Consider the following 27710-nt stretch of genomic DNA (forward strand, 5'->3'; position numbering starts at 1 on the left):
AATCCACTCACCTCGGCCTCCCAAAGTGCTGGGATTACAGGTTGAGCCACCGAGCCCGACCATATTTTCCATTTGGATTTGTTTTGCTGTGTTTTTGTTTTAAATTAAAGCCATCCTAGTGTGTGTGAAGTCACAGCTCATTGTTATTTTGATTCATTTTCTCCAGGATCTGTTATATTGAACATCTTTTCATGTACTTATTGAACATTTATATATCTTCTATGGAGAAATGTCTATTAAATTCCTTGTTGTTTTAAAACAATGAGTTGTTTGTCTTTTTGTTGCTGAGTTGTGAGAGTCCTTTACATATATACGTTGGATATTAAACCCTATTAGAAATGTCATTTGCAATTATTTTTTCCCATTCTGTAGATTTCTTTTTAACATTCTTGACACTGTCCATTGATGCACAAAATTTTTTAGTTTTTATGAAGTTCAATTTATCTATTTTTTATTTTGTTGCTTGTGTTTTTAATGTCAATCTAAGAATCCATTGGCAAGAGATTCCAAATACTCAAAATGATATTTCAAAGAAAAACAAAGCTGGAGTACTCACACTTCCCCAAATTCAAAATTCACCACAAACCTGCGGTAATGAAAACAACATGGCACTGGCATGAAGATAGTAACATAGACCAATGGAATGGAACTGAGATTTCTTGAACGTCTATAGCCAATTGATTTCCAACAAGGATACTAACACCATTCTATGAGGTGACAAATATTCTCTTCAGTAATTGGTTTTGGGACAGTTGGATACCCAAAATGTGAAAGAATGAAGCAACACCCTTACCTCTCATTCCATTGATAAAAATTAACTCAAAATGGATCAATGACCTAAGTATAAGAGCTAAAACTGTAAAACAACTAGAAGAAAACATAAGGGAAAATACTTACCATGGATAATTTAAATCCACAGATAATTCTCTGTCACAGTTGAAAGTGACCTCTTCTCCATCACAGGTTTTTCTTAATGAACATGGAGATGGTAGCATTGCTGACTGTCTTGAGTTTCTTCTCTTTTCATTGCCTGTCCATTAGGACATTCACTTCATGAGAAATGACTACTGGAAAGAAGACAAAGAGTCAAGTGCCTAGGCTAATTCTAATAAAAGAACAATTGGCCATGAGCAAGAGAAATAGAACCCAAATCCACCATATAAACCAAATGCACCCTCTAGCTTTATACATTCTTGTATTAGATCAGTTAACGCTTGCTCTCGCATCCCCTCCCTCACTCAACAATTTCATTAAAAGCAGATAATGTAATGGTTAAGAGCACAGACCCTAGAGCCAAGGGGCATGAAGTCTAACCTCTCAGCTTCACCACTTCGCTGCATGACATTTTGTCATCTACTTAAACTGTCTCCATGCTCCTTCATCTTTAAATAGGAATAGCATTGGTGTCTACCCATAGGATGGTTGCCTAGCACATTGTAGGCATTTTTTTTTTGAGTTGGAGTCTCACTCTTTGTCACCCAGGTTGGAGTGCAGTGGCATGCTGCTCACAGCCACCACAGCCTTGACTTGCTGGACTCAGGCGATCTTTCTGCCTCAGCCTTCCAAGTAACTGGAACTACAGGCGCATGCCACCACACCTGGCTAGTTTTTTTCATGATTTATGGTAAAGAGAGGTCTCATCAAGTTGCCCAAGGCTGATCTCAAACCCTCCGGCTCAAGAAATCCTCTCACCTCAACCTCCCAAAGTGCTGGGATTACAGGCTGAGCCACCACTCCCAGTCATTGTAGGCATTTTAAAAGTGTGTGCTATTATTTCTAGGACTGACAGACAATGGATCAGCCAAGAGAGGTATTTTTCTGCTTCCTAAAGTACTAGTCCATGATTTTACAGAGAGTTGCTAGAAAAAACAGCTCACGTGGTAGCCAAGAGCCTGTGCCCAGATCTACAACTACAGGGAGTGTAATTGACCAGGGGCCCCAGCTGCTGGGTCCAGAAATTCACAACTACATTTGCACAGAGGCTTCATTTCCCAACAGCTGCTCCCCACCAGTAACTAAGAGTTGCATGAATAGTAAGGGAAGCCATTCCTGGGAGACATGGGATTCCTCTTATGGTCAACTTTGACTCAACGACTCTTCAACTGCCTTGTCAAAGCTTCCTTTTCTGAAGGACAAGCTAGACTTGGTCTTCACTCCAGGTCAGAATTGCATCCCGGTCTGATGGCTCCCCAACCTTTCCCGCCTCCCTGTTATTTTCTCTTGTCCTTTTAATCCCATCTTAGTGTCTGATTCTTAGGGGACTTGAACTAGTACAGTCTGGCATTCAAACCTCTCTTAGAGATGACATTCTATTTTCCATCTTATCTCCCACCTCTTACCTAGCTATATCTTCCTCTCACAGTTCCCAAATATACCGATCGCCTTCCTATCTCTGAGCTTTTGCCCGTGCCCCTACTCTGAGAAAGCACTTACTACCTGGCCACTTTTGCTTACTGAATTCCACTTGTCATTGATCATGCATCTCAAATGTCACCTTCTCTAAGCCTCTCAAAGTCCTGGCAGATGGATATACACTTTTTCTTTTCTAAACCTCCAGGACTCTTTTTTATTTTTTAAAACTCTTTCTGTAAGCTTTACTAATAGCAATAAGCAAGTCTCTTACTTTGAACCTCCAAAGTGCCCATCTTGTATAGACTAGACACTCAATATTTGTAGAATGTAATTGAAAAATTAGGGAGAATTCTATTTTAGTGAATTTAATTTTTAGCATTCAGAATTTCCAACAGCTCTTGTTCATTCTGCTTGATATAGTAACAATGAACTCCTGTGAATTAAAAAAAATCCTTTGTATCAAAGTGCTTGGTGTAGAATATAGTATGTAGTAACTTAATATCTGCTTAAAATGCTTCATCAAATTTGACTGTTCTTTTTCCCAAAGGAATGATGATTTAAAATTCTAAAATAGTAATTTTGGTTTGTCTCAGTATATGAATGTGAACTAGGGAAACAGGAAAAGAATACTTCCTTCTTCAACAAAGGCCCCCTGGCCTAAAGGCTGGTAAGGCTAAAATCCTTATCCTTGGGCTCAAGTCCAGAAATAGAGAAGGGAGACCCTTACATTTTAATGAACTTTCAAGAGTGAAGTGTGTCTCCAGTAATATGGAAGGGTATTGATGAGCTCAATGTATAGAGAATCTTATTTTTTCATATATGCCCAACTACCGCTATTGTGGTTGACATTTACCAAGTTCACATTATGCACAAGGCACGTGACATTTCATCCTTGTAACAGTCTTATCCTCATATCACAGACAGGAAATTGAGACTCTGAGACTCTGTGACTTGCCCTGAGGTCATGCTGGGTCATTGATAAATCCTTGAGAAGTTTATCATAGGTATCCAAAAGATCTGTTAATATATAAAATCAATTTCTTCCCCTCAACCACATCCTAATGCTTTTTGGGCAATTTCCTTGGCCGGTTAGCCCAAGAAAATTGTCATCTGACTGGTGGAAGGCAAGGCTGGGCATCTGGCCAAGGTACAGGAGCAATGCCAACACGACAGTCTCAGGACAAGGGTTGTAACTCTTTACCTTGGGTCTCTGACCACTTCCGATTAAGAATGCAACACTCAGGTAAACTCTGAGGGGACTTGAAGGGAAAGCAGGAAGAGAAAGCTCATGCAAGGATCAGATAGCACCTGCTTGGACGCTCACCGATTAATGATTAAACAAGGGCAGTCACACGGAACAACTGCCGCTCCTCTCTGCCCTTATTTTTCTCACTAACAGCTCTGAAAATTGAATGAGATGGACGGGTCCAGCAAAGAGGATGAGGAGGAGAGCACCTTCACCAACATTTCTCTCGCAGATGACATAGGTAAGGAGGAACAGATGAATTCTCAAGCACGCAATCCAGCAATCGCTGCTTTTTTTAAAAAAAGGTTTTTATTATTTTATCATAAACATGCTCACTGTAGATAATTTGCAAAAATGTAGCTCCAAAAACAGTTTTGAATTAAGAGCTGTTTTTCTTTTTCCTTTCAAACTTAGTGATACTTTTAAAAGTTCCTGCGGTTATTTGACATGTGCTTTTTAAAATAAATCAACAAATAAAGAATATAAAATGCTTATTTCCTAAAAGTTCAGGAAACAGGACCTCAAAGTTATTGCTAAAACAACCTATGATATTACCACCATATTTCACTTATAGTCTATTACTTCCCTGTTTGTAGAATAAGTTTATCATTTCTGATAAGTGAGCTAAAATATGCTACAATTAGCTTTAAGGGTTTCTTCAGAAAATGTCTGGTTGTTAAGGGCAAAGTTTGTTGAATTCAACATGAGAGAAGGAAAAAAGGAGGAGATTGTTCTAAAATGCTGACAGGAGGGAGGTCTATGGCTCATTCAACATCTTGGAATAAATAGACAGTGCTGAATTGCACAATGTTAGCAGGAAACACTTCAGACCTATAAGCACTGAAGTCTGGGGTATTTGTGTGTGTGTGTGTGTGTGTGTATTTTAGTTGCTTTCTATCCAAGTTTCTTTAACTCAATCCTACTAAGAAGCCAGCAAGACTGCAGCTAAGCCATGGGGGTTACTGATTTTGATGAGCAGAGAGCAAGAACATGAATATTTAACATCCATTGCTCTTTAATAAAGCCACGCTTCTCTACTTTCTCCCTAAATGCCTAGATTCAGAAAGCGTCTTTTCTAAAGTGCAGCCAGACAATTAACACAAACCGCCAGCCAGAGCTAAGCTTCCCTCCTGGCAGTGCACAAACATGCTGGGGTCTCTGGAAATCAAAGCGGAGTATTTTCAACCTCTAGAAGGGGGAGGAAAGGTACAAGGTACTGGGCTGTTGAAGAAATGGGATACCGCTGTCCTTAACATGCTCCCACCAGGGTGTTTTAGAAAATGACAGGGCTGCAGAAGGCAGTGGAGGAAACAAAGACAGAGGGAAACACAAGTTTCTTAGCTTCTAGAAGGCAGGTGGGCGATGAGCATGTGCGTGGGAGCCCTCGATGCTGTGGGCGGCTGCAGCTCTTACGGAGGGCTTGCTTGCTTGGAGTGTGACTCAGCCTAGGATTTTTTCTGCATTATAATATGGGATGAGCCCCAAAGTGGGGGTCTTTGGCAGTGCCCAACCTGCTCAAGAACTCTTTCGCCTACCCCGTCGCACCCTCTCAACCCACCTCCTGTGTCCCATTTTCTGCCACACCCTCACATTTCCACTGGGGGAAGAAAAGCAGGAAGGCAGGGAATTGACATTCAGGTGTCCAGTCCACTGTGGGCCATGGCTTTGAGACAGGCTCCATAGGGCTTGCTTGCTAACCGAGTGTGAGCAGGCCGGTGTAAACGCTGAACACACTGCAGAAGGTGAGCAGTCCTCCCTGGTGATGGCAGCCAAGTGACAGGTCCAGCGTCTCCAGTCTCCCAATCACATACTCCTTCTCCTCAGCTAGATGGAGACACACAACCTTAGTGCAAGAGGGCTTTCAGGGACAGTCCAGCATGAGACCTAGGAGCAGACTCAGGAACTGGAACTAACTTGTGCTGTTTCCATATTTCAAAATGATAAATTGAACTTGTTCCTAGACTTGTGACCCAAATATACCAGTTAACACGACGTTTCTTTGGCTTTTGGAGACTGTCTTATCCACTTGATGTGTAGCACTGGTTGGTTCTTGTTAATAAGAGGGGTCTTGGGCTTTGATAACTAACAATAGGGAAGAAAGTAAATTATCATGAAATACATGGTATTTCAGCTTGTGTAGTGGACATCATTCATTCAAACTGTGGGGTGCACACAAGAGTAAAGCATTACAAAGGTATTGCTTATATTATGATAAGAAAGTATAGTACAAATTCTTACTTTATTTTTGTGACATACAAACATGCACACCTATGTACCAGACCCACGTACCAGAGAGCTTAAGTGCCCAAGATCACAGAGTCAATTAGAGGTCAAGCCAGACAAGACAGAAAGGAAGCATTTATTGAACTCCTACACTGAATACATTAGGTTTAATATTGAACTTACAATAGGTTTAATATTAAATGCAATAGGTTCAATACATGTATTGGATTCCAGGTACAGTGCTAGGTCCTTTTTATATCTTATTTAATCTTTACAATGTCATTGTGATACTATTGTCCTATTTTACAGATGATAAAACTGAGGCTCAAATTTTTTAGTAACCTGCTCAAGGTCAAGCCCCAGGAAGTGGTAAGAGCGAAAATTCAAACCTGAGTCTTCCACGATTGTAGATGTTAGCTGATCACCCATCTCATCTGACTATCTCCATATTACTATTGAGTAATGATGGCTGTGTTTGTTCATGCTTGGCTCTTGGGTAGTTTTTTGGAGCTGGGTACCAGAAGAAGCCTTGCCCTCTCCTTTTTATTTTTCAGGGGGTATACATGTGGACATATTGTGTAGAGGTGGGGACTGGATCTCAGATGGCCCATTCCCCAGACAGGGAATATTGTATCCCATAGGTAGTTTCTGAACCCTAACACCTCTTCCCACCTCCCCACATTTTGGTGTTTCCAGTGTCTATTATTTTCATCTTTGTGACCATTTAGCCTCCACATATGAATGAGAACACGCGGCATTTAATTTTCTGTTTCTGAGTCGGTTTATTTAGGATGGCGATCCCCAGCTCCATTCATGTTGCTACAAAGGATATGATTTCATTCTTTTTTATGGCTTCATAGTATTCCATCGTGTATATATGCCACATTTTCTTGATCCAGTCATTTGTTGGTGGGCAGTTAGGTTGGTTTCATGACTTTGCCATTGTGAATAGTGAAGCAATGAACATACAAGTGCAGGTATCTTTTTAATAAAATAATTTATTTTCCTTTGGGTATAACCCTAGTGGTAGGATTACTGGGTCAAATGGTAATTTTTAGTTCTTTGAGAAATCTCCAAACTCTTTTTCACAGAAGTTGAACTAGTTTACAATCCCACCAGTAGAGGATAGCATTTTCTTTTCTCTGTAATAGTGCCAACGTCTGTTGGTCTTTGACTTTCTAATAGCAGTCAGTCTGACTGGTGTGAGATTATATCTCATTGTGGTTTTAATTTACATTTCTTGGATGATTAGTGATTGGAGCATTTTTTCCTATGTTTGTTGGCAGCTTGTGTGTCTTCTTTTGAGATGTGACTACTCATGTCCTTTGACCACTTTTTGATGGAGTTTTTGTTTTATTCATGTTGAGTTATTTGAGTTCTTTGTAGGTTCTGAATATTAGTCCTTTGTCTGAGAAGAAATTTTTGGATATTTTCTCCCATTCAGCAGATTTTCTTTTCATTCTGCTGATTATTTCTTTTGCTGTACAGAAGGTTTTTAATTTAATTAAGTCTCAGTTGTCTATTTTAGTTTTCATTGCAATTGCTTTTGTGGTCTTTGTCACAAATTCTTTGCTTAGGTCAATGTCCAGGAGAGTGTTTCCTAGGCTTTCCTCTAGAATTTGTGTAGTTTCCAGTCTTACATTTGTCTTTAATCTATCTTGAGTTAATTTTTGTATATGATGAGAGAGGGGGGTCCAGTTTCATTCTTCTGCATATGACTGGCCAATTTTCCCAGCACCATTTATTGAATAGGGTGCCCTTTCCCCATTGTTTATTTTTGTCAACTTTGTCAAAGATCAACTGGTTGTAGAAGGTGGCTTTATTTATGCATTCACTATTCTGTTCCATTGATCAATCTGTCTATTCTTGTATCTGTACCATACTGCTTTAGTTACTATAGCTTATAGTATAATTTGAAGTCAGGGAGTGTGATGATGCCTCTGCAATTGTTCTTTTTTGCTTTGAATTGCTTTGGTTATTTGGGCTCTTTTTTGATTCCATATAAACTTTAAGATTTTTTTTTTTCTAGTTCTGTGAAGAATGAGGTTGATATTTTGATCAGGATTGCATTGACTCTGTAGATTGTTTGGGGCAGTATGGTCATTTTAGCAATATTGATTCTTTCAATCCATGAACGTGGGATGTTTTCTCATTTGCTTGTGTCATCTACAATTTATTTCAACAGTGTTTTGTCATTCTCCTTGTAGAGATCTTTTGCTTCCTTAGTTAGGTGTATTACTAGTTTGTGTGTGTGTGTGTGTGTGTGTGTGTGTGTGTGTGTGTGTGTGTGTGTCTAGTGTGAATGGGATTGAGCTCCTGATTTGGTTCTTGGCTTGTGTGTTGTTGGTGCATAAGAACAATTTAAAACACTAAACAAGGATTATAGGCCCTAACGGGTCTCCACTGGTGATTCTCCAGAAAGACATCACTGCTGGATGTTAGTGATGACGGGATGTGAAGCTGCTGCGTATGGAGGCCATCATGCAAGGACAGTCAGGCCTCAAGTCCCCAGCGCTGATTCCTGGTGTGGCTGCTTCAGATGTATCACTGCCTCCTGTACACCCCTCATTTCCTCCCCTCTCCTTCTTCCTTCTTCCCCATTAGCCGTTTCTGTTCCTATTCAGAGGATGGCAAGAGAAAGGAAAGGAAGTTTTTGCTAACTCTAGAAGAGGTTTGTTTGGGGAGAGGACCGAAGGCATTACGCTTTGGTTTACTCTGGATTTCATTTATGTAAGTACGCCTACTTCCTGTTAGCATGGAGCAGTGAGAATTGGCAGTGTCAGCAGTTACTCAAATCACGAACCAGTCGCGTTCCATAAACTCATCTGTAGGTTAGTTGTGTGGGTTTCAGAACAAGTATCCTCACAGAAACAAGCTTACACATGATAAGATTCCAGACCAACACATATTGTCTAACTCTGCGATTCCCAAAGCATGCGCCAAGGTGTCCCAGGGCCTCCATGGGCATTTCGATTTCTACCAGACACTGAGAGAACCACTGGCCGGTGTTCATTCATTGTTCCCCACTACATGGAGCTACATTTCTTTCAATGGCTTCATCTTTTTTGACGCTGGTTTTTCTGTGGTTGCTGTGATAAAAAGCCAACTCTGTATGAAAGTCAATCATAGAACAGATAACGAAGGTGGCAGTTTAGGAAGGATGGAGAAATTATGCCTAAGTCAGTCGTGGTGTTTCTTTAATAATGAAATTAAAATGTCTTCTTTCCATTTAGGTGTAGTATTTTTTTCCTAATGGCTACAAAGTTTTTAAGACATAAAGATGTCATTAAGATATTTGGGTCTAAAATACTTAATACTTGGAAATGTTGGGTGTTTCTCTTGGCCTTGGAGCACTATGAAAAAATTCCTGAGGCACTAAGGGCAACATAAACCAAGATTGTCTGGGACTCTCTGGTCTAAGCTAGTGAGCTGGTCTCACGTCTGGGACCCAGAGGTGGGGGCCAGACACTGCAGGACAATAGACATTCGAGAGGATTGGTCCCTCCTTCCTTCATGTGTTTCTGCTCTTCTGGCTTTGATGCCACCACATGTCTCAGACCCTCCTTCAATCCTTTCCATCTTTCATCTCAGGCTCCTTTGGCAATTTACTCCCTCCATTGCACTCCCCCTAGATTCTTTCCTTGGCTACTTTCCCCTCCCTAGATTCACTCTCTGGATGGTCCCACCTACTCCAGGTTCCATATATGTCCATGTATATCCCATTGACTCTAAAACAAAAATTTCAAATTTAATTCACCTCCAGGGCCAGGACGTGTATACGGGAAAAGGAGGCAATGGCATGTTGTCATTTGTTTCATTCAATTTGCAAAACAAACCATTGACACTTCAATTCATTTTTCAGTTTATCAGGTTTTTCATCATGCCTCTTTTAAATATATCAGACCTTGGTCTTACTATGGTTTCCTTCACAAGGGCATCTCAAGTTTAGACCTTTCGAGGACATGCTTTGTTTGCATGTTAAATATACGGGATTATTCTTCATTTTCCTTGAAACACGCAGTACTCTTGAGCTAGATTTCATCTTCTACTTTTTTCTTATTTATTTATTAAATTGACAAATAAAAATTGTATATATTTTTGGTGTATATCATATATATACCTTGTAGAATAGCTAAATCAGGCTAAATACCATATGCATTATTTCACATACTTGTTTGTGGTGAGAATATTTAAAATCTACTCTTTTAGCGATTCTAAGTATATACTATGTTGTTATTAATGATAGTTACTTTAATATACAATGAATCTCTTGAGTTTATGTTTCCTGTCTAACTGAAACTTTGTGTCCTTTGACCAATGTATCCCCATCTTCACACCCTCCAACTGCTGGTAACCATTATTCTGCTCTCTGCTTCTGTGAGTTCAACTTTTTTAGATTCCATATAGCAGTTCACTAACATAATGTATCCCAGGTTCGTCCTTTTGTTGCAAATAACAGGATTTCCTTCTTTTTTAAGAACGAATTTCTTCCACTGTGTATTTATGTATAGATACCCACATTTTTTATTCACTCTTCTGTCAACGGATATTTAGCTTGTTTCCATATCTTAGCTATTGTGACTTACACTGCAATAAAAATGGGTGTACAGATATCTCTTTGATATTCTGATTTCCAGTCTTTTGCATATGTATGCAGTAGTGGCATTGCTGGATCATATGGTAGTTCTAGTTTTAATTTTTTGAGGAAGCTCCACACTGTCTTCCATAGCGATTGTACTAATGTACATTCTTACCAACAGTGTGCTAGGGTTCCCTTGTCTCCACATCCTGGCCAACTCTTGTTATTGTTCATATTTTTGAGAAAAGCCATTCAACAGGTATGTGATGGTATCTTATTATGGTTTTAATTTGCATTTCTCTGATAGTGAGGGTGAGCAATTTTTCATATACCTGTTGGCCATTTGTATGTCTTCTTTTGAGGCTTGGGCCAGGTGTCTAGCCAGGAGGGCCAAGGTTCTCTTGAGAGCATGTGGCCTGCCCTGAGGGTAGATCAGCCTCTGCTTCTAGCTTTCTATTGCCGTGGAGGGACAGAAATACAAATTAGTGGACATTTTAAGAGACACTGGATATTTTAATTTTTTGGTACAATTTCCTGATTTTTCCACGTTTCCCCACTAAACCTAATTTTAAAAGCAACAGCATGGAGATCCAAACAAAACACATTGCAGCACAGGTGTGACTGCAGAAGAAACTACCTTCAGACTTCTGTTCTCAAATCTGTATTGCTTGTCTTCTTCTCTCTTCTGAGAGTCTGATTCATAATCCAATTGCTTGCTAGATGCCTAGATGTCTCCCAGGTGTCAAATAAACTTATCCTGTCCCCCAGTCTATCCCCTCTCCTGTATTCATAATTTTAATGAATGACCCCACCATCCATCCAGTCACTTAAGCCAGAAATCCATATGCCATTTCTTCTCTCACAATTTGATCGAGTGCTGATTCTTGTTGACCTTAAAAATGTTTTTCAAATAAATCTGGCTTTCTCCATCCCTCCCACCACTTCCCCGATCAGGTCCTTATTATCTCCTACACAAGTCACAGTTCCGGTCTCCCAATGGTCTTTCCTGTTTCAGTTTTTATCCCTTCAGATCCATCCTGCATATTGACTATATCGCTACCTATCTCTGCAAGGAACAATCAATGCCTCACAGCCCTGCTGGATGAGGTCCAAGACACTTAGCACGGCATTGAAGGTCCTGCCTTTCCCTGGCTCTATCTATCTCTTCAGTGTCATTTCCTGCCACACAATTTGGGCTCTGTGGGAGACACTCAATGTTCCATCCACACAGTGCCCACAGTGCCCGTTTCATGCCTCTTTGTATTGCTCCTCCTTCTGTCTGGAATAACACACATTTCTCTTTGCCTAGCGAATTCCTATTTATCTTTCAACACCCTACTCACTCACCTCCTCCAGGAAGCCTTCCTCGATCTTTCTGGGCTAAGTTTGATTTCCTTTCCCCGACCTGAGAATCTCCAGGTTACCTCTATTTGTACTTTTTTCACAGCACATTGTACTTGTGTAGATATATAAATATAGATATATAGACAGATAGATCTTATTCAACAGACTGCCACCTTCTAAAAGATGGCCTAGATTTTTTGTTGTTGTTTGGAGGATTTTTGTTTTGCGTTTTTTTTTTTTTTTTTTTAGTCAGAGTCTCACTCAGTAGCCAGGTTGGAGTGGAGTGGCATGATCATGGCTCACCACAGCCTCAACCTCCTGTGCTCAAGGGGTTCTCCTGCCTCAGCCTCCAGAGTAGCTGGGACTACAGGCATGAACTACCATGCCAGGCTCATTTTTTATAGATATGAGGCCTCACTATGCTGCTTAAGCTGGTCTTGAACTCTTGGGCTCAAGCAATCCTCCTTCCTCAGCCTCCCAAAGTGCTGGGATTACAGGTGTGAGCCACTGCGCCCTTCTGGGTTTTCAAACATTTGCATTCCTAGCATGGTTCAAATGGCTCAACATATTTTCTTTAACGAATTTTGGTTGAATTTGTGTGTGTGTTGGAGTAAGGGTCAGTTTAGACAGGCCAGCTTCTAGCTGAGAACTGACTCCGAGGGCCAGCTTGCCTAAATTGTTTCCATTTTTTACAGCTTATTTTCTATCTCCCCATCTCAGTCAGCTTAGTTCTGTTTTCAGAAAGCATTTACTGAACACCTGCTGTCAGATCCCAGGTGGTAGACAGGACCTGGTTAGTTGGAGAATTAGCACAGGGAAATGCAGTAGGAAGGGCTTCAGGTTTGGAGTCAGAAAGGTCTGGATTTGAATCTATTAGAGTTTGAGCAAGTTATTTACTCTCTATGGGCCTTCATGTCCTCCGTGGCAAAATGATCCCATGAAGATGCCTCAGAAAATCTTGAAAACTGAATGAAATAGTAAAGGAAGCTTCTTGAACGAGCCAGACACAGAGTACATACTCAGTACATTTTCACTTCTCGACTGCCCACTTCAAGGAGCGCGTGCAAAAGTTTCTTAAAAGGCTCTGAGGTTTGTCCACGTTGGCTCTTGTGGTGACAGTCGCGTCCTGCGGACACCGCACTGTGAGCAGGGACTGCCTGTTGACATCCTCCTGTTCAGGAAGGGCGGGTGGAGATGAGCAAACCCTTCACACAAGGGCGCAATCCCCTTCTCATAAACATAATGAAGCCACCCTCCTCCCTCTTCATCCCGGCCCTCACCACCTCCCCGTCAATGTCCTTCCCGTGGCACCCCTGCTTTGAGTCTCAGCCTCCTCCTTCCTGACTCTCTGCTCTCTCAAACCTCTCCTGACTCGCATTCAAAGCTGCAGTCTGCGTCTGCTTTTGGCATCGGCCAGTTAGCCTTCATTGTGAGGCTGTAATATGCTTCTCAGAGAAGTGGCCCGATTGTTGTGTGCCTTTCTTCAAGGGCTGCCTCTTACCACTGTGCGGAAGGTGGAACAATACCGCCTCACGCCCTGCTGAAAGCAGCCTGGGCTTGAAAAGCTTTCTGAAGGCCATCTGCTGTCCCCTCAGCCAAGCAGATCAGACGCACGGCCCTGTATTCGTTAGCACTCGGAGGAAAAGGTATCAAGGGTCTGAATTCCTTTTCATCTTGTCCTCCATTATCCTAAGGGCTACAGAAGGAAATAGACTTGGGGCTACCCAGCTGAGCGGCACACTGGGGGCCCTGGCAGGAGTGTTGTTGGTGAAAAGGAGCAAGCCTTTCTTTTCTGATGGTGAATGGAGCCCGTGTTTGCAGCCAGCACCATGCTCCCAAGTGTCTGCTGTGTGGCTGTTAATAGCTTTACGGGTGACACTGGACATCTTGGGAGATGAGTGTGCAGTTGAAAGCCTCAGAGCAAGGTGTCATTAAATAAGCACAAAATGGTGTGGTTGTGCCCATTGTGCATGTGCCGGTGGGGACCAGTGAGTCCTCCACCCCTACCCCATGGCATCTCTGTTTATACCCGCTGATGCACTTGGCTGTAAATATTAACGTAAGAGATTTTTCAGACATTCTTACGGGTGTCAGAAAAGACCACCTCCAGTCTGTCGGCTATGTTATTTTTTGGTGAAATCACACAAGTGTATTCGTTGCACCGGCAATGGCAGAGGGTTTCAACAAATCTTAATTGGCATTTGGGATCCACATAAGTATGGATAATGACATTGGCAGGGTGGAATATCTGCTCCTGTAAGCTAAAGATAATATGGACAGTGGCATTAGGAATACCTCCCCTGGCCCAGCAAAACGCCTTAGAGACTTAGCATAAGAGATTCAATAAGAAAAAGGAGATTAACTCTGCTTCTCAGCAGCTTCTGAGAGTGGTATGGCTCAAGGGTCACTACTGTATTGCTGGAAATTGTCAGTGTTCTTTCTGCAAAAAAAACCTTCAATCAGAAGACATCCACTTAACTGAAATAAATGATCTAGCATAATGCAAAAACTAGTTTTAGTAAACAAGCTTAAGTAATGACTTGCTAGATTAGTATCTGATGTTTTCAGTAATCTGGGGTATAGTCTAATTTTCTCATCAAAAGATAGACATTCATATTTTGACTCTTCCTTTAAAAGAAAAAGCCATCCATCAGTTGCCTATATGTTTTATTCTTCTTCATTATATTAACTTTTTAAAAAAAGGACCAGCCCGGGCAACTGGGTGAGACCTCATCTCTGCAATAAATAAAAAGTTAGCTGGGCGTAGTAGCATGCGCCTTTGTTTCGGCTACTTGGAATGCTGAGGCAGAAGGATCACCGGAGCCCAGCAGGTCGAGGTTGCGGAGGCCATGAGTGTGCCACTGCACTCCAGCCTGGGTGACAGAAAAGTGAGACTCCAATTAAAAAAAAAGGTGTGTGTGTGGGGGGGAGTTAGAATTTTTTCACTTTAATTATTTTTACAATCTTTTGTAATTGTGCTGAGTTTTTTTTTTCCTGGAGAAAAATCCAGAGGAGATCCTGAAAATTGGGGTGAATTCGATTTACTTGAGCTCATGAGGTGATGAGATATGCTGACCTTCCGCAGGCCACTTCCTGTTAGAAGGGGCGAGGTGGTTGACAGGGGGACTTCATTTCACAAAGGCCCCAGTTGGACTGAATCAGCTTTGGACACACCCCCCTCATAGGCTTCCTGCCTGTTTGACTTGTTCGAGGGTGAGGGTCAGAGCCTGGTTTCCTTAGAGAACCTTAGGGCTCCCTTGGCCTTCAAAGACAATCTGGGGTACAGAGAGAAGGAAGAACAGGACGTACTAGACAAATCAGCTTCTGTTGGGCTCTCCAAGCCTAGAAATAGCACTGTAAATGGTCCAGAAGCTATAAGCGACTCTACTGGAAGCAATACATCCACCAATGACAGAACCAGGGTTATTATAAAGGCACATCTAGAAAGATGTGTTTTGCTTTCCTAGATAGACTTTAGTGTTCATTTTCCAGCCTCAACATTAGCAACTTAAGAGATTCTGTGGCAAAGAGTCTGGAAGAAGACTGACCTCCCCTGCTGCCTTTCTGTTGGTGACCTGGTCTTCCCTCCAGCAGCCTTCCTGAGCTGCACACAGTCAACAGTAGACTCTCGTCGGCCCTTCCTGACCTTCTTCTTCCATTTCACCTTTGTTCTCCTGTTTCTCCACACACAGGCTTCATTGTCAGTTTAATGACTTTGGTTCACAGTACTTGACTGTGCACATGCGTGGTTCTCATTGTGGGTAGCGTGACGTTAGTCAGAGCTGCTTGGAAAAGCTTGTATTTTAAAGCACATTCTTCTTTTCTCTCCCTCCTGAGACTCTTTGCTACCTTTTCCCAGCAAACAAAAGGCTCTACTATTATTTGTTCATGCACATGAATATTTTGCTTTCATTCTCATTCTTGGATGCGAGGTTAGCTTCATTTATAAAAATGTTCAGAAGATTTTTTTAAACAATGCTTCTTATCATTCTTCTTTATTTAGGAATTTTAAATGACTTGAGCTTTGTAGGGTTACAATGTTTCTCATCTTACACAGTGGATTTCTGTCCCTTCTGCTTTGAGCTCTTTAACATACAGTAAAAATGGAATTTTTGTAATAAAATGTTATTGACATATAATCTGAGAGACTTTTTGGTCTGCAGCGACTGTTGACCTCTAAACACTAAATTTCTTAGCCAATGTCTCTCTGTGAAATAGATAGTGCTCATCAAACACACAGTTGCATTGGAAGAGCCTATTTTTCAAGGAATTTCTCAAAGAACACTTTTTTGCAGAATAAATACACACACACATATATATAATTAAGTTGGTGCAAAAGTAATTGTGGTTTCAGACCATGAATTTTAAATCATTATAACTAGGCTCAAACACATTTTTATTAATCAAAATAGGAACCATTACAACCAACACATTTTTGCCAATGAGAAATAAGTTTGTTTATTCCTGTAGCATAAAAATCTGTGCTTCAGGATTTGATCAACTCTTACAAAGCATTTTCGGCATCCTGCTGATTGTGGAAGCATTGTCCCTGCAAAAAGTTGTCAAGATGCTTGAAGAAGTGGTAGTCGGTTGGCAAGAGGTCAGGTGAATATGGAGGATGAGGCAAGATTTCGTAGCCCAATTCACCCAACTTTGGAGGCGTTGGTTGTGCAATGGTGCAGTGGGGATTTGTCGTGGAGAAGAATTAGGCCCTTTCTGATGACCAATGTTGGCTGCAAGTGTTGCAGTTTTCAGTGCATCTCAACGATGTGCTGAGCATACTTCTCAAATGTCATGGATTTGTCAAGATTCAGAAAGCTGTAGTGGATCAGACTGGCAGCAGACCACCAAACAGTGACCATGAGCTTTTTTTTTTTGGTGCAAGTTTGGCTTTGGGAAGTGCTTTGGAACTTCTTCTTGGTCCAGCCCCTGAGCAGGTTGTTGCCAGTGGTCACGTACAATCCACTTTTCATCACACATCACAGTCTGATAGAGAAATGGTTCGCTGTTGTGTAGAATAAGAGAAGATGACACTTTGAAATGACGAGTTTTTTGCTTTTCAGTCAGCTCACAAGGCACCCACTTATCGAACTCTTTCACCTTTCCAGTTTGTTTCAAATGCTGAATGACCATAGAAAGGTTGACACTGAGTTCTTCACCAACTTCTCATGTAGTTGTAAGAGGGTCATCTTCAATGACTGCTCTCAGTCGACAGTTGTTAACTTCCAAGGGCCGGCCACTATGCTCCTCATCTTCACGGCTCTTGTCTCCTTTGCAAAACTTCTTGAACCACTACTGCACTGTACGTGCGTTAGTAGTTCCTGGGCCAAATGTGTTGCTGATGTTTGTAAGTTGTCTCCACTGCTTTACAACCCATTTTGAACTCGAATGAGACAATTGCTCAAATTTGCTTTTTGTCTAACATCATTTCCACAGTTTAAAGTAACTATAAAATAAACAGCAAGTAATAAGTCAGTAGCAAAAAACATAAAGCAAGAAATGTACATTAAAATGATGAATACAATGGCCACGTTTATATAAGAATGCATTTCATGATCAAACAGCAAATATCAACAGTGGAAAAAACCAAAATTACTTTTGCATGAACCAAGTCGTACAAACAGCAAGTCCTTTATTTGTTTATTTTGTAAGCTGAGACAGTATCCTTTTCCCATAATGTGCATCCATTTGACTACAAAAGAGATTAGGCAAATTTATAGCAACCTGACCATTTTTAAAAAAGTAAACTGTACATGTCATATTTCTGCCCTGTTCCAATGATTTTAACTTTAAGAGGTTGCTTTATTTTTAACCTTTTCCAGGAAGGCAGGAGATCTGAAGCAGGAGTTGGAGAAAGATGATTAATCAGATGTCATTCCGATTCTCCTGTGGCTTCTCACTTCTGGTGGCAGTTAGAAATCCAGTCAGTTTCATAAGAAATCCTAGTAAACTCTTTGGATACTTGTTACCATCTAAAATGTAGTCCATCACTTATCCCGAATAAAATAAGAAAGTCAACAAAATAAATGTTCCGAGTAAGCCTACATTATATCAGCTAGTCATACCTCTCTTAGGTGAATAATGATAATAAACATTTATTAGGAATGTATTACATCCAGGCCCTGTCCTAAGAGTTTCACATGCACCTTCTCATTTAATCCACATAAATACCATGCTTTAGATACCATATTCCTGCTGTTCAGATTGAAAACTGAGGGTCAGAAAGGCTTAGTAACTTGTACAATGCAGAGCTGGGATTCCAGCCCATGTCTGAGTGACTTTAAAGTCTTGACCAAATGACAACACATTTGAATAGGAATTACTAGATAGACAGTATAACTGTATTATACTGACTCGGTGGAAGTAATAAGGAACCTGTGTTGCAGGTATTGAATAATGAAATATGGTCCTCTAGTTATGCAATAAGGTCAGTGTTTCAAAAATGTAATCACAGACTCAGAGGCCAAGAAGAGCCCCAGAGTCTCCCTAATAATATTGGAATATGCTCAGACAAGAAAGGCAGAACATAAAATTGTATCTATGCTGTGATCACAGTCATGTAGAAGTGATTTATGTATATATATGAACTAGAATGGGAAGAGAACTTGGAAAAATGTGTTTATTAGTGTGATGGGATGATAGGTTATTAGATATTCATATTTTAATTACGCAATAGCTTTTTTTCTTAAAATAAGACGAATACTAGAGCGTTTCTAATTTATAGAAGTGAGATGTTAATCCTAACATTTTGAGAAGGATGTGAAAATGCCAGTGCTTGGATTAGGGTCATCTGTCACAACATCACTACTGCTTTTTGCATTTGTAGCGATGTGTGCAAAAAGTTATCTTAGAAAAATAAAATGCAGAGAGTGGCAAGCTTAGCTCTAGGACATGAAGTCACAGAGGGCGGGGAGTGGAAGGGATGGGATACAAATTGTAAATGCCACCCTCCAGCACAGAAATATCTTTCATTTTAATTTCATATTTATTATTATTATTTTTATTTTTGAGTCAGGGTCTCACTCTGTTTCCCAGGCTGGAGTGTGGTGGCATGATCATGGCTCATGGCAGCCTTCACTTCCTAGGATTAGGCAATTCTTTGCCTCAGCCTCCCAAATAGCTGGGACTACAGGCGCGTGCAGCCACAACTGGCTAATTTTTGTGTATATATATATTTGTAGAGACTATGTTTTGCTATGTTTTCTAGGCTGGATTCGAACTCCTGAGCTCAAGCAATCCTCCCACCTTAGCCTCTCAAAGTGCTGGGATTGCAGACATAAACCCACTGATCCTGGCCAATTTTATTTCTCAATTTGAAACAATCTCAAACTACAGAAAATTTGCAAGCACCCTAAAAAAAGATGGATGCTGCTTTTTTCTGAATTGCTGGGGAGTAAGTTACCAACCCAATACCCTGGATACTTTACTATGTATTTTCTATAAACGCTTTCTCCTTCATAACCACAATACAACCAACAAAATCAGGAAAATAGCATTCCTACATTACTCTCATCTAATCTTCAAAATCTGCTGAAGTTTCACCAGCTGTCTTGAAAATATCCTTTTCAGTCAAAGTATCCAGCTCAGAATCATACATTGCAAGTAACTGGCTATTGCTTTAGTTTCCCTCAGTCTGGAACAATGTCTCAGTCTTTACTGGCTTTCATAACTGTGATACTTTTAAAGATTATAGCAGATACTTTATAAAATGTTCCTCAATTTGTGTGTGTTTGATGTTTCCTCATGATCAATGTTTGGCAAGAGTATCAGAGAAGTGATACTGTGTTCTCATTGCATTCTATCAGATGGTGTTTTCTCTTTAACTGGTAGGCTAACCTTGATCCCTTGAGTATGTTATTTTTCCTTTGGTAATTAGCAAGTTTAAGGGGGGGGAGATTCCCCCCAAAATGGAATTTTTTAATTAAAAAATTGGGTATTTATTCTTACATGTTTAAACCTCAGTCACCTTCAAATTAATTGCCGTTTGATGCCATATACCAATTAAGACGCTTTTTTCCACTGCTCCAAACAGTTTTTGAGCTCGTCAATTTCGATGCTTTTTAGTGCTTCTGCCATGTTTTGTTTCACCTTTTCCACATTGGCAAAATGTTTCCTTCTGAGAACTTTTTTCATCCGGGGAAACAAACAAACAAAAAAGGCTCTTGGGAAAGATTGGATGAAGATTGGGTGAATAGGGAGGGTGGGGCATGGGGGTTATGCTGTTTTGGGTCAAGAATTGCTGAACACTCAGCACAGGTGTGGGCGGGTGCACTAGTAGATCACCCATCCCGAAATGGCAAATGTGTTGAAAGACTCCAAAAAAAATTCACTGAAGCCAAACGCAGCTTCTCACAACAATGCTAGCTGGTACACTGATGACAATGGGTTCTAGAACATTTACCTAATGGGGAAAACTTACACTACAAGGAGCCTGCCCCCTGAAAGATAATCCTTGTATTTTGTAGGAAGATATTTTGAGACTATATAAATATTCCATTTTGCATCAAACTATGTATTTATCTCAGAACATAACCATAGTTTCCTAATGCATCGAGTGGATTGTAATCCTTGGTATAGCCACAGAGCAAGAGGAAGAGTTGCATAGAATCATCAAATCTTTTCTAGATGGTATTTTAATCCAGTGTAATTAGATTCTATTCCCACTGCCTTGAATTATTCAAATTCTCAGTTATACTCCTTTGATTTCTTCTTTTCCTATAAGTTAGTCTCCAAATTTACCTCCAATAGAGATAAGAAAGAGTGACCACAAGGAAGAGTTGAATACTCCCTTATTCGTGCATCCATGTAGCAATTATTTACTTGGAGCCCACTGTGTACCACGTGCTTGATTCAAGTTGTCAGTTTAGTGTGTCTGGTTTGAGATGCAGCCTGGTGCCTTCTATAGTGACTGGTCACTGGACAGAAATGGGTGCAGATAGTAGGTGTTTCTATTGCCATGAGGCTGACTTCCCCAGAGCTGTCCACCTTAACTTTCCTCTGGAGAGAAGGTGTTTATAAACCAAACATTGATATTTTCACATGGATCTCAAACCGAGGACTCAGATACACCACTTTGACAAAATGGTGATACAGAACCGAGTGTCTTTGTCACTTCATAATATCACTTTTCCTAATCCTTCCTCCTACATTTAAGAAAAACACTTCATAGGCTGGGCATGGTGACTCACACCTGTAATACCAGCATGTTGGGAGGCCGAGGAGAAAAGATTGCTTGAGTTCAAGCGTTCGAGACCAGCCTGGACAACATCGTGAAACCTCCTCTATACACACACAAAAAAATAAAAAAAATTAGTTGGGTGTGACAGCGTGCACCTGTAATTCCAACTATTTGGGAGACTGCGGTGGAGGGATCACCGGAATTCAGAAGTTGGGAGGCTGCAGTGAGCCATGACACTGTACTCCAGCCAGGGGGACAGAGAGAGAACCTGATGAGGAGGTGGGGGGGGGGGGGGAGAAAGGGAGAGAGAAAGAAGAGAACTTCATCAAGTTGGTCTTAATTTCATCATACTGGTAGAGGTTGATGAACAGTGGCACCTTCAGTTTTTCACACCTCATGCTTTCTGTTTTTCTTCCTTTTTCCTCGGGCCCTCCAAGCGTTTCATTCACACTGTCCTTCGTCTCTGTCCTGCCTTTTGCCCTCTATTGCTTTCTCTCTGTGTTCTCGTGTCTTCTTTCCAAGCTGCATCCTGTCCTTCCACCCTCTCTTCCCCCTGTCCTGTCTCCCTGCCTCTGGTCTTCCTCCTTCTCGTCCCGGATCTCAGCCTGACCTTTGCACTCTTTGCTCCTCTGCTCTCTCCATGGATGAATACTCCCTATTGTGCTGATAGCTCAAGGGTTTGGAGACAAAGCTACACCTCACTAATCAGAGTCGAATAATTTTTGGGAACATTTTAGCTTTAATATTTTAAGTGAAAGGAAGGATAAGTCTTTGGCTCAGATGCGCCTGAGTTTATGCGTGTATAATTTACATTTCTGGATGGTTACAATCATGGCTGCTTAGTCCATGAACTGTTCACATACAAACATTGCTGCCAAGGCCAACAAGTCCCTAGTTTATTATTCATTCATGGGCTGTGCCTTTTCCTCAGGCAGCTCTGAGTCATGATGAAGTTTCCAAGCCCTAATGCTGAAGTCCCTGGAATTGAATCCTGACTCAGTTAGCTCTGGTACCACTGGACAGGCTATTTCACCCTCATATGCTTTAGTTTCCAGTTGACAACTCTACAGCATGGCTGGGTTAGCCTACAGTGCCTCAGCCTGGATTCTGAGAGGGAAAGGAATGTTCTTAAGACATCCATTGTGTACAATGAATTAATTCTTTCCTAGCATCTAGAAAGGTGCTAGTTACAAGGTGGGACCCCCCTCCAAATTAAATCCTGGAATTGTTTTTTGGAGGACAGGCTCCTTGTACTATATATAAGCTTCCCCCCTAGGTGTTTTAGGAACCCATCGACGCCCGTGTACCAGCTAGTGTTGTGAGAGGCTGCTTCAGTGAAATTATTTTGGAGATTCTTTCAACGTATTTGCCCATTTCATGTTGGGTGATTTATGAGCACACTTGTTCACACTGCACTGAGTGTCCAATTTTTGCCCCAAAACAGCATGCCCCCATGTCCCACCCTCCCAATTCCCCTGATCTCACCCTGAGTGACTGAAAAAAAGTCCTTAAAGGGAAACATTTTGCGATATGGAAGAGGTGAAACAAAAAACAGCAGAAACACTAACAGGCATCAAAATTGATGAGTTCAAAAATGGTCTTGATAGGTGTATTGCATCAAATAGAGAGTACTTTGAAGATCACTAAAGTTTAAACACGTAAAAATAAATACACAATTTTTTGTAAATAAATTTCAGGTTTTCTTGAGTCCTCCTTCGTATATGCCATCCTTGGAGAATTGAGAAAGTGGTTACTCAAATCCTTTTCTGTGTTCTGTGGGTCATTTGGGGGAAAAAATCTAGTTGAGAAAGGTCCGGATTGTTAAACAGAAAATTCTCTTGGGAAAAGGGCATAAAATTTACTCAGGCTTCTTAAAATGGTTACTTCATTTTAAGAAGGAAAAAGAACCTATATTTCCATCACCTGGAATATCTATTCATTTGAACCAAGAGCTCTTTGAAGTGTTAAAGCTGTGATAATTGCCTATGAATAGAAGATGAACTGGGATTACACTAGTATTTCAGGTGTGTGCTTTATTTTGTATTTGGTATTTTTTACAGATTGAGAGAAATTTCTTTAGTAAACTCTTGGTCCTGATTATTATTGCTGTGTAACATAACAATTTACCCCACAACTTAGAGTTGTAAAGCAACAATCATCTTATTTTGTTCACTGGTTTGTGGCTCAGCAATTCAGAAAGGGCTTGGCTGAGACATTCTCCCTTTGGGTGGGTGAGGGGGCTCTCCCGCAGGTGCAGCCAGACATCAGTGATGACTGTAGTCATCTGAGTTTGATGGGCTGAACTCCCAAGGTGACTCACTCTCACGGCCCTCTGTCAAGCCGGCTATTGTCTTCAAGCTGAGCTGGGGCTCTCAGTTAAAGCACCTACACGTGGCCTCTTCCGTACAACAGTTTGGAGGAACTTGTATTTCTTCTTGGTGGTTAGACTTCCCCAGAGCAAGTGTTCTAAGACCACCAAGGGAAGGTGTGTGGCCTTTTATGATCGATCCTTAAGAAGTCACATAGCATCGCTTCCATCCACCCTATGGGTGGAAGCAGTCCCACGCCTGTTCAGATTCAGAGGGAAGGAACATAGGCGAGGATGTCTATGAGGTGTCAAGGAATTGGTGGCCATTTTGTAAATCATCACAGCTGGTCCTCTCTCCATAGATTAATTACATCCTTTCAAATTTACATCCCTCCGAATGCAGAAAACATGTACCCTCACCCAAAAGCCCCCAAAAGTCCCATCAGTATGAGACATCAGACTCAGGCTCGAGGTGCAGGACCCCAGGAAGCCCAAACAGACACTGTGAAGTCCCTTGGGTTCCATTCTCTCTCCTCTCTCTGAAGACTTGTGAATTAAAGAGACAGATTACTGGTTCCTCCCACACCCAAGATACAACCATGATACAGAGATGGGATAATGTCTACACTCTTCCTTGGCAGAGAACTGCAAGTAAGATCTGGTATTCTCTAGGCACTTAGGTTCATGCTGCGCGGCAGGGGGTGTGCTAGAGTCAGAGGGTTTTCAGTCCCACCCCTGTGGTGAGGCTTCGGGAAAGTGACTTTATGCCTCTGGGTCCCATTTCCACGTAGGAAATTAGACTGATGAATCCCTTTGAGGACGTTCGGCTTAACAGTTCTACAATTCTGTGAAATGCCAAAATCATACTATTTGGACAGGAACATGGACAGATCACGGTGCATAACTAGGATCACTCTACAAGTAGAAAGTGATACTAAATGAAGGACAAAACCAAATTATCAAGTATAAAAATTGTTGTGAACTAAAAAGCTATTCTGAACCCATTTTGCCACTAGAGGTCACTAGGACACCATTTCCAAGAGAATAAACAGGATCCTGTCTCTATGAATTCCCTATGGCCCCTAAATGGCATTCGTGGTGTCTTTCGGTTGACTAGGAATACCTCCTAGCGGTTGTCAGAGACATATGTTATGATGAAGTGATGTCGGCTGTCACTCTAGGTGATATTCCACGTGTGCCTAATGTTCTGTAAGTGCGAAGAGCCAGAACAGTAAGGACAATTCGTTAGGCTTTTCTGCCCTCTTTTTGGGGGTGTCATAAGCGACAAGGAGACAGGAAGTAATATCAGCTCTGAAAAGGTACTGTGGGAATCCAGTGCCATCTTTGGATGCAGCACAGGCATGTCTGCTTTTTACAAATTAAAGAATACAGATAAGGACCCGGAGATGAACATTAATTCATTCAACCAGTATCTGTGGGCATGCATTCAAGCTCTGTGCTTGGCAATGGGGCTGGATTCATGGGGAAAATGTTAAAATGCTGCATTTGGTTGTGGCCAATGGCACTTGTTAGGAACAAGAAATCTGTTAAAATGTGGGGTGGGCACAGTGGCTTACACCTGTAATTCCAGCCCTTTGGGAGTCTGGGGCGGGAGAATCGCTGGAGCCCAGGAGTTTGAGATGAGATTGGGCGATATAGCAAGACCTCATCTATACAAAAATTAGCCAGGCATGGTGGCACACACCTGTAGTTCCAGCTACTCAGGAGACTGAGACAGAAGGATTGCCTCTGCCCAGGAAGTCGAGGCTGCTGTGAGCCATGATTGTGCTACTGCACTCCAGCCTGGGCAACAGAGTAAGATCCTGTCTCAAAAAAAAAAAAAAGCATTTATTTTAACATAAAACTCATTTGCTGGAAGAAACAATCTTGCGGGTGAATCAATGCCCTGAAGCATAGATATGCATAGAGATCTCTTGTGAAGAAACTTCTGTGACTGACAAGGATGATCCTCAGACTCTCTCTGAAGGCTGCATCAAATTTCTCCCAAAAATGAAAGTTACAGGATATTTGCTTATCATTTCCTTCATGTAGTACAAAAGGGAAACCTACAAACTCCAGAACTCACAATTCCATCATCAGGGTTGAGTTGCAAGGAATTCTGAGCTCTTTCCACAACTTGAGGAGCTATTTCTTCCACAGGCTGAAGGGACTTGAACTGATGTAAACTAGTGGTCATCAGCTGTTAGGCCAACCACTCAGGTTGATTCTGAGCAGAACACAGGAGAACCCTGTTTCCTTTAGAAGTAAGATTTTCTCTGATTTTCTGTCTTCACTGGAGAAAGACATGGGAAGCCTGGCCAGATCTCTGCTTCAGGTGGAGGAAGACTTGATCTGTGTTGCTGTGATGAGCATTATTATCCTGGCAATCATTATATTTAACTAACTGTTTTAAAACAAACTGCAGACAGATTTGTTCTTATTTCTGATTGTTACAGAGTTGGGTCAAATAGTGGAAAACAAAATTTAGGGAGAGAGCTACCAAATATTGACACATGATTTATTTTTAAAACATTATTACAAATGTGATATTGACTTCCACTGATGGTTCTTCAATCTCTAGCTGGTGTGTGGTTCTCTTTCTTTTTGAACTTAAAGGGGTTTTTTTTGAGTTGGAGTCTCATTCTGTCACCCAGGCTAGAATGCAGTGGCACACTCATGGCGACCCCAGCAACAACCTACTGGGCTCTGGCAATCCTTCCACCTCAGCCTTCCAAGTAGCCAGAACTACAGGTGCACACTACCACTCCCAGCTAATTTTTGATTTATTTTAGAGAAGAGGTCTTGCCAAGTTGCCCAGGCTTGCCTGGAATCTACAGACTCAGGCAATCCACTCACCCCAGCCTTCCAAAGTGCTGGGATTACATGCTGAGCCCCCAAGCCAGGCTGAACTTTAGGTATTTAACCCAACACTTTCTGAGGCATTAAGTATTTCCCTTAAGATACTCTTTAAGGAAGGAGCAAGAAAATAGGAATTTGTCACAGAGGTAAGGATTATTCAATTTAGAGGTTTTGGGGACAGGTAAACTGCGATGGCCTCTGAGTATCACTGCATGTCTTTGCTAGTATTCCAAGACTACAAGGCTTTAGCTCAGCCTTTACTTGGGTGTGTCTGCAGAGAGCAATTTTAAGGGATGAGGTAATGTCTCCTGGTTAAAGAGCAAACATAAGTCACTATGGTGACGGGGAGGTCGGGAGGCTTCTTGGTAACGGATCCGCCAGCACTGTGAAGAGCCATCGCCATCGCTTTCCTGGAACCTGAGTCTATACAATCAAGTGGCATTTCAAATTTTTGCTGGAAGTGGAGACATGAGACTGAAGATATCTCTTTTAAAAGAACCAAAGCATATCCTTATCTTCACTGGTTTCCAAGAAATTTAGGCATAAAGAAACAAACTAAACTCAAGCAGAAAGTTTTGTCCTCACAAGTTCCGATGGTAGATTTCATCTGATTTTAGGAAGAGTGGAAAAATGTGTAGAAGCTCACTGTGGAGCAGTACTCGCAGGAAGATGGAATCATGAAGGAACAGCATTAGTTATGGTTGGAGAAGATGGAAAAATAAAAGTTTGGTCAAAGACTGGGATGCTTAGATCAACTTTAGCTCAGCAAGGTCATTTTTATATCTTTTTGGAAAAATATCTATTCAAACTCTTAGCTCATTTTAACAATTGGATTGTCGAGACTTCCGGCAAGATGGCGACGGGGTAGCCTGGCCTATGAGACCCTCCGCAAAGGAGAACACAGAGGGTCTCTGGCTCTCTCCCTGGGGGCTCTGGATCCCAATGTTGGCGACCTACTCTTCACATGGAGCTCGGTCGTCACCACTGCAGGGGCATTGCGGCAGTCTGGACAGCCACTGCAGCCACAGACAGCAGCCGCCGTGCCGCTGCGGCCTCCCGTGATGGCCATAGTGCATTGCGCCACCCATGCCTGAGGCGATCCACAGCTTCAGTCCTTGAAGCCCCTGCAGATAAGATCTGCTGGGATTGCTGCCACCTCTTGCTGCCACCGTGACATCCTGCCAGCCGTGGGTCTCCTCCCGTGAGCCCTGATGTAGGCTCCCATCTCCGGCCTCTGCTGGACTCCTGTCCGGCTCCACCCCCTCTGGGCCAAGCAGCTGAGATAGCACTACCTGCTGGCAATTCAAGGTAACAACACCAAAACGAGAAAGACAAGCTTGCAAAACAGACACAGGCCAGATTTGAATGGTGAACTGAGGGTGATCTGAACTGTCCTTCACAGCAGGCCAGGGGGAACTGACCCTAACTGCAAACTAATTTACCAGCTTGAAAAGAGAGCTAGAAATCAGAGCTGAAAAGACATTGGACTTAAAGGAAAAGTCTCAGAGTGTGCTCGATTTGTTCAGTTAGTTTAATGACTTAATTCTATTCCTACTGTTTTGTTCCTTTTTTTTCTTTTCCTCTTCCTTTTCTTCTCTTTTCTCCTCTCTGTAAACCATAT

At 41.6% G+C, this 27710-nt stretch overlaps 1 protein-coding gene across 5 annotated transcripts in view; it reads left to right on the top strand.

The window, feature by feature from the left end:
• The window catches only part of SCOC (short coiled-coil protein), a 154608-nt gene that overhangs the window by 90307 nt on the left and 36591 nt on the right, over positions 1 to 27710 (top strand). Inside the window, exons 1-2 of one of the 5 annotated variants that reach the window (XM_021710844.1) lie at positions 3569 to 3595; positions 3752 to 3839. In XM_021710844.1, coding sequence (XP_021566519.1) covers positions 3770 to 3839 — 70 coding nt within the window. In that variant the 5' untranslated portion in view covers positions 3569 to 3595; positions 3752 to 3769. Of the gene's footprint in view, positions 1 to 3568; positions 3596 to 3641; positions 3840 to 27710 lie in introns of those variants that run through there. The other 4 variants (XM_021710843.1, XM_021710842.1, XM_021710846.1 and 1 more) reach the window with 4 other exon arrangements.

Source organism: Carlito syrichta, unplaced genomic scaffold, assembly GCF_000164805.1.
Source record: "Carlito syrichta isolate Samal-C Ts95f unplaced genomic scaffold, Tarsius_syrichta-2.0.1 Scaffold301609, whole genome shotgun sequence".
NCBI lineage: Eukaryota > Metazoa > Chordata > Mammalia > Primates > Tarsiidae > Carlito > Carlito syrichta.